The 8,494-nt window shown below is 33.4% G+C and overlaps 1 protein-coding gene across 2 annotated transcripts in view; it reads left to right on the plus strand.

Moving 5' to 3' along the window:
- Positions 1–7,051, plus strand: part of LOC107445008 (very long chain fatty acid elongase AAEL008004-like) — a 55,261-nt gene extending 48,210 nt beyond the window's left edge. For both annotated transcript variants that reach the window (XM_043042237.2, XM_043042239.2), the window contains exon 8: positions 6,229–7,051. In XM_043042237.2, coding sequence (XP_042898171.1) covers positions 6,229–6,522 — 294 coding nt within the window. In that variant the 3' untranslated portion in view covers positions 6,523–7,051. The remainder of the gene's footprint in view (positions 1–6,228) is intronic.
- Positions 7,052–8,494: the final 1,443 nt, after the last annotated feature.

Here is an 8,494-nt window from a genome sequence, read left to right on the forward strand (position 1 = left end):
GTGGTACGTACATACTTGTTTCACCCCAATAAATATACGTTTATTAATTTATGTTTTATAAAGAAACTGATATTGAGTCAATTATAAAAAAAATTCACAAATTTTACATACTTAATTAGGTATGTGTGATTTGAGTATTGAGAACTGTTTTTTTTTTCGACCCACAATCGACCCTTCCGATTCGGATCGACCCCCATTCGCCCCCCTGTATCAGATCGACCCCCGCTTTAGTTAAATAGACCCCTGGGGGTCTATATAGACCACTTTGGCGACCTCTGTTCTATACCTGTTCTATTCAAACAGCATCTGACTTACTTCCAGTTGATGTTGAAAATACTTTTGCAAACATTTATTCGTATTTTTATATATATATTGTGCGAGTTGAAAGTTTGACAAAATTGTAATTCTCATTTCCTCCCATTTGTTCCGCTTTGTCTCAATAAAAATGTGGTCACTTTATATTAGATCCACCTTGAATCGAAAACTTGTTTTACTTATCAATAGATTTATTGTTTTAAAAAGAAAGTGACATGGTTACCAGATTTAGAAAAAAATCGCTGTTTTTGGAGTCCCGATTTGACCTCTTTTTACTTGATTATTACTGATTGTTCTTGTTGGAAGCCGTGCACCATCATACGTTAGTGTTACCATGTTGTTCGAGCAGCGAAATTGTCACACTTCCTTCGGTCGATCCGAAGTTTGCATGAACACCATTTCTAAAAGCCTCAGTCATGATTATTCAAATTGTGCCCTCAGTTTTACCACGCATCCTCTCACAAAGCCGCTGAAAGGAAGATTGTGGTATATAGAATCAATATAAAAGTTTTTCCATATTTTTTTGCATAAACTGTATATACGTAACATAATTCCTGATTAGTATTTCTCAGTTAAAATCATTCTTAGTCATCAGTGGTTTTTCCCCTTTGAATAGAGCAACTATTATTTCAGACCTGATTATTTCAGCTAGAGATAAGGAACGACTGGAATTTTTAAAAAAAAAACCCTTGAAGAAATGCTTGTTTTGGAAACCGCAAACTTCACTCACCTTCATTAGAGCAAAAAAAAACCACAGGGAGTGAATTTAATGAGATATCTGATAACAATATACACGATTCACCTTCCCACTTTTGTGGTATTTATTGAAAGAAATAGTTATACGCATCTCTTTAATGTAAGTGAATCTTCTTAAGAATTCTTATTTAATTACTCAGAAAATGTCTTTCCTAGAAATAAAAATCTAAGCACTGTCTTACATTCCGATGTCACCTGAGTTATGATGGAATTCCCCATCTTAAGTTCGCAATTGATCACAAATTCTAATTTTTTAAACTAACCGCACGAAACTTTCTCAGTTTTATTTCTTAGATGTGATTCAGTTACGTAAAATAAATAAAAGAAAGCGATAGATCCTACGCTTAATCAGGTTAACAGGTAATGGATCAGAATGTGTTACCTGTTGAGAGGCGATTACTGAGATGTAGCAACGTCGCCTATATCTTCGCAGACCTGCCAACTACTACGTTTTCTGCAAATTTTTTATATATTGAGTGGTAGACTTTTCATAATCAAAGCTTTCAGAAGTTTTGGTAATATTGAAAAATCATGAAAGCCTCACCACGAAAGGACTGAATTAACCCTTTAATGGACCATTTATTTCTAGCAAAGGTAAATTAAAGTATTTTTGAAATTAAAATAGTTACAAGAATAGTAATTGATACAGAGATGCTAACTCAGTGTTTCCCAACGTGGGGCCCACGCCCCACTGGGGGGCAATTTGATTGTTAAAGGGGGCAATTCGAAAATGGACTCGACACGAGTTTAACCCTTTTGCTCCGGGCCATTTAAATGCAATGCTAGATTTCGGTGCCAAAATTAAAAGAGAAAAGCTAATTCTTAAATAATTGCGGCCAATAAATATCATGTGACTTAGCGATTTTTTAAGCGACAAACCTGAAATGAAGTATCTGTTAACAGTCGATGTTATAGCATTTGTTAGTTCTTTAGCCGATATCTTTGAAAAACTAAATATATTAAATAAGCAACTTCAAGGAACAAATGAAACTCTTGGTGATGCAAAAGCGAAGATATTTGATTTCATTACTCTTATTGAGCTATTTCAGAAATAATTTCAGAAATATATTAACAACAAAAACTTTGAACAGTTTCATTGGCTCCAAAAATGCGAAATAAATGATACCACTTTATTTGTTATTGTCGATCATCTGAAAAGTCTAATGTCTGATTTACAAGAAACATTTTCTGATTTAAAACAAATTGATTTTCCAACACGGATGATGCTGTCAATGTTAGTGGATTCGTCTGCTATATCAAATATGCAGTATCAAGAAGAACTCGAAGAAATGCAAAATTATGAGTCAGTTAAAACTTTATTTAATATAAAAGGAGAGATGGCATGGCTTTGAGAGGAAACAGAAATCAAATACCCAAATTCAACCAAGTGTACAAGAAAGCTATTGTTACAGTTTCCATCTTCATATTTAGCTGAATGTGGGTTTTTTGCTGTAAATGATTTACTGGTAAAAAAAAAAAAAGAAAAGAAATCGCCTGGATGTACGGGGAGACTTGAGACTGAAGATGACCAAATTGGAACCTAACATAAAATCTCTGTGCTGCAAGCATCAAGTGCAAGGATCTCAATAAATTAAAATATTATAGAAAAATCTTTATTAAAATTATTTAAATTTTAGTTTTTCATTATATGTTTTGAAAATTTACTTACTGTGTTTCGCTAACAATTTCCTACTGATTTAAAACCTATTGTTTAAGTTTCTTAAGTGAACAATTAAATTTTTTAATATTAAAAATTGCAAATTGTTACATAGGAGGGCATAAGAATTTTAGAAAGGCTTAGGTGGGGCATGGCACAAAAAGGTTGGGAAACACTGTGCTAACTGCTCCGGACACGCCAAAATAATTAAAAAAACAGAAAATAACTACAAAGTAAATTTTGTAAATATTTGACTATTTTTGTTTGCTTTTTAAAAGGTATAGTATGACGTAAGTTCCATAAACTGGTGAATTATATAAGCCTACGAATTATTTAGAAATAGTGGTGGATAAAAATCTACTAAATTGAATTTATTGAACCAAGAATCACAATTGATTAGCTACCACTTTAAAATATATATTTGCTGTCCGGAACAAGTTGGCATCTCTGTTAATATAAGAAAAAAACTCATTTAGTTTATAAAAATACCATTTTTTTGGTGGTAAGTATATTTAACACGACCTATTAGGAACTTATTGACTTTCATTTTTCTTTATTTATAAAATAAATTTTATAATGCTACAATCTTCAAATGGAATAATGCATTTTATAACTTTTATACGTTTTCTTAAACTAACAAATGGTTGCCAATTTTATTCAAACGCACTTCAAGAAAGCTGAAGTTATTAACAAATGGAAACCTAAATTTAAACTGCTAAAAAAGTTCACCATAGATTTTAAAAATTGGTGGTAAGTATACTTACCACGGCTTTAGAAAGGGTTAAAGTGTTGTTGAATATGAACTTTTAAATTATTTATATATAGTAGTGCGGAAAATAAGTTTAAATGAATAAAAAATAATAAATTTAAATATAAACATAGCTATCACTAGAATAAAGTTTTACTGAATGCGTAGAAAAAACTGAAGCTTAGCATTTGATAAATTCAGCAAATGCCGGTAAAAATTGATATTGGTATAATTTTACAAAATATAATTTTATTTGAACAAAAATTGATGTAAAGAAATTTACAAATTGGCCTTCTTCCGTTTCATTTTAAAGGAGGCAAAACAAAAAAATTGGCTCATTATAATGATGCGTGTTCCGTACGTGGTTTGAGAATGGTGCAATAAATTTTGAATGTGAAAGACTAGAATAATAATAATTTAATTGATCGCCAATCAATACAAATTTGATTGGTTTAAAAATGAAAGCTTCGATTACAATATGTGTTAGAAGTATTCGGTTGAAAAAGTTAACTACGAACGTAACTTGAATGAGATGAAATTTTATTCAAATAGAGACTTGTGACTGAACTCTTATATGCCGAATGCACTTCTTTAAACTATCACAAAAGCAAAATTTATAATTAAATTAAGTAGATATTTCATTTAACAATTAATTTGGTATAAATGTATAACAATTAACGGATACTGGATATCTGTGTAATCTCGGTATTTGGCGCGAAGCGCCCCTGTTTGATATATAAGTAAAAGTCATCATTAAAGTCATATGCTAGTTTAAATTGGGGAAATCCCTGTAGTCAAAAACAACAAAAGAAAAGGTATAGCCAGGAACTAGTTGTCAAATAACACAATATGCGCTATAAGTCGGGCATGAAATTGAAGAAAAATAGTAATGATAAATTTACATGAAAGTAAGATTAAGTTAGCTATATACAGTACAGAACCCGTTATCCGGAAATCAGAAAACCGGAAAACCAAAAAAACCGGAAAACCAAAAAACCGGAACGAAATTCGATAAATTTTCCCTCCATTTTTCAAATTTTTTTTTTTCTTATAAGATTTTAGGATTTTTCTTTCCTTTTTGAAAGATGTTCACCTACCATCATTTTGGAAATTATCATTAGTGTATTACTTCATCGTTTTTTCCTCTTTTTAAGATTATTTACAAAAAAAAAATTTTTTTTTAGTTGGATTTAACAATAAAAAAACGGCTTTTTGTAGCGATTCAGAAAACCGGAAAAATCAGTTATCCGGAATAGCGATGGTCCCGATCGTTCCGGATAATCGGTTCCCTACTGTACAAAACATGTGTTTAAAACAAATAAGTAAGTAAATGAAGTGAAAAGAGCAATACTGAAATATTTACATACTAAAACTATTTACATTAAAGAATATTGTGAACTTCTGCTAAAGCAGTGACCCGGTCGTCCCGGCAAGACCACAGCTTGTACCGGGTTGCTCATTGTACTAAATTTAATAGTACTACGGCTTTCCCGGATCGGACCCTACAGGGTTGCTCCTTCACCGGGTTCGCCGTAGTCCTATAACCTATCTGTGTGTGTTTGTGTATGATAAAGTTAGTAGAATTGAGATAAAATGCAATCTGAGCATAAGAATGCGGTAATCGGGCTAAAATTCATATTATCACGAATAACAATTAAAATTTAGAACCAAATATATAATTTAGTATATTATTATATATTTGTCTCTAAATTTGAACTTGCCGGAAATATTTGATATTCCTGGCCAGGAAACTATGAAGCTTCTATCTGAGATAGGCCTGAAGACACCAATAAGCCTCCAATAGATCCCATCGCATGTCGGGGTAAATGGCAATGAGACAGCCGATGTGCTCGCCAAGAATGGCTGTGATATTCCTATGGACTGTTTGAACCGTCTTACTCCCACTGAGATCCACTCCCTGGGAACACATCGTTTGCTTCCAGTGTGGCGCCGTACTCCATCCCATCAATGGTATGCTGGCAACTGCCCTGGCCTATCATTAACATGCTGCTGCCCTCGGCCTTTCCAATAGGCCATGGCCAGATTTCGTAGTGGCTATCTTAAGTGTTTAAGGTTTCAAAATGGGGAGAAAACTTTCCAACCTTGTTCCTGCTCACAACCTGCTAGTCCTGATCACCTTCTTTTTTGCCTTGGCGCTTCTTTTAGGCAGCTGCTGGTTGATCGGGACTTTCTGCAGATGTATGGGGAACTGACGCGACGGGGCCTTTCTGGACCTGGTCTAGGCTTTCCTTCTCCAGGGGGGGGGGTGTAACAACAACAACAGTATATTATTAAATAATATTGGTAGATAAGCATGCATTATTTATTTAGAATAAATGCTAACAATGAAATAACTGAGGTACCAGTATTTGTCTTTTGGGAAAAAGCCATGTTCCAAAATTAGAACATCAGCGTTTAAACGGTTAAAAATCGAATACATTTTAAAGTTGTTGTTGTCGTCGTATACCATTAAGGCAAAGTGTGCGATTGTTCTTGTTTTCCAGTTGCGCCATCTATAGCCAAGAATTCAATTTCTGCCACACCCGTTTATAGGGCGGAACCATTCATTCATCCACAGACCGTAATTTTGACTTTGACCTGAAGCAGAGAACGATATTTTAAAGTGAATTGAATAAATAATTTTGTCGAATTATTTTAATACGACCTCCTTTTTTATAACAATTTATAATTGTTCTAATATTCTAGATTTATTAACTACTCGCTCTAAACTTTTTTTAATTTCATTTTTTAGGTTCAGTTCGTACTCGCATTTGTCCACGCAATGGTGCCTCTCTTCTATGACTGTGGCTATCAGAAAGGATTTGCTTATGCTGTCATGGGTCATGCCCTCCTGTTTATGGTCATGTTCATCAACTTTTATCGCAACACATACAACAAACAGAAAAAGATTGATTTAGAAACAAAATCCAAACAAATGACCTCAACGGAAGAAAATCATCAAAGCAATGGTGTTCGAACTCGACATTCCAAACGTCTTAGCCAAGTGGAAAAAGAAAATGGCTACGCTCATGAGAAAGTGCATTGATAATAACTCTCAGTATCGAATCTTTTTGGATTTTCATATTTATTTTATTGGGACTGGTATAAGACGCACACAGAGGTTTTTACCTACTGCTGACACTGATAAGGAAAATTGTTATGACTTCATAATATGAATTGTTATGACTTTATAATTATGAATTTTTTAACGGTTTTCTCGAGTGCTCTTCTGAAAATGGTTACCAGCAATTTATGTTTACATTTTGCCAAGATCTTTTAAGATTTTTGAAGCAAAATGATAACTGTGTTATACCTCAAAACGAACGGATTCAATTTAAATGTGTGTGGCGAGTTATTCTCTGTTATTTTGTTGAAATTGTTTCGTTCTATTTTTTATGAAATTTATTACGATTTATATCTAATTATTTTTTGAAATTTTTATGATCGATTTTGTTATAAGATTCGTACAATATTTTGTATAGTTCAGTACAAAGGAACCGGATCCATACGGTTCCTTAAAAAATTGATGAATTGTAACAAAATTATGAAGAATAAAATATTACACCTGTTCGTTATCACAAGAATATTTAAATGAATCTGATTAATAGCTGGCCTATCACAGAGATGCCAACTGCTCCGGACATGCCAAAATAATTTTTAAAAAAACGGTATATAACTACAAAGTAAATGTAGGAAATACTTGACTATTTTTGAATGCTTTTTAAAAGGTATAGCATGACATAGGTACTACACAAGTGATGATTATATAAGCCTACGAATTATTTAGAAATAGTGGTGGATAAAAATCTACTAAGTTGAATTTATTAAACCAAGAATCACAATTGATAAACAACCACTTTAAAATATATATTTGCTATCGGGAGCAAGTTGGCATCTCTGCTGTCAACTACTACGCTTTTTGGAAAATATTTTATTGAGTGGTAGACATTAAAAAACCAAAATTTTCAGAATTTTTGATAATTTTGCTCACATTTTAAAAGCTTCACCGCTCTAGAGCTGGAAAAATGTGGCGTTGCATATGAACTTTTGAATCATTTATATGTAGCAGTATGGAAAATAAGTTTAGATGAATAAAAAATAATACATTAAAACATAGCTACCACTATAATAGATTTTTACAAAAAGCTTTCAAAGTTGGCTGCCCTGTAACAGCTATAAGAAAATCTCGTTTCATGAGATTTTAGCCAATGAACAGATAGCACTAGGTGATGGATACCGCAATCACAAAGATGCATCCAAGGTTACGAAGGGCAACAAGCTGGCTACCCCATCGCTAAGGGGTGCTTGGCGAAACGGTAAAACACAAATATTTTTCTGAGTTAAAGTGGTAGGATACAAATTATACAGGGTGTTTATTAAGTCCCGGACCCATTTTGATGTTTAATAACTCATAAAATAATAAAGATAGATTAAAATTAATAACATAAATGGTTAGATAGACTCAAAAAGTTTCATGACCCTTGTCAATGAACTTCTACTGAAAATATCAAGTCGATAGTCAATTGTACGCTAGGTAGCGGCAAGCATGTCTCATCAGTCGTATACTTAGACACGTTGGAAAACTTCGTATTTCCACAACTAGAAAAGCTGCAGCCACACGTCTTTTTGCAACAAGATGGTGCACCACCTCATTGGGGTATCATCGTTCGTAGTTCTTTGAATGACCATTTTCCAGGAAGATGGATTGGGCTAGGAGGTCCAATTCCTTGGCCATCCAGATCACCTGATATAACGCAGCTGGACTTTTTTTCTTTGGGGATTTATAAATGACAATGTTTACAGGAGGATCGTGTCGAACATGACCTAAAAGACAGAATTACAACCGCAATAGCCTCTATGGATGCCGACATGCTTGCCGCTACCTGGCGTGAAATTGACTATCGATTTGATATTCTCCGTGCGACCAATGGGGCACACGTGGAAGTTCATTGACAAGGGTCATGAAACTTTTTATTGCAATAAATAAACACAAATAATTAATTTTACTCTATCTTTAT

This window comes from Parasteatoda tepidariorum, chromosome 9, assembly GCF_043381705.1.
Source record: "Parasteatoda tepidariorum isolate YZ-2023 chromosome 9, CAS_Ptep_4.0, whole genome shotgun sequence".
Lineage (NCBI taxonomy): Eukaryota > Metazoa > Arthropoda > Arachnida > Araneae > Theridiidae > Parasteatoda > Parasteatoda tepidariorum.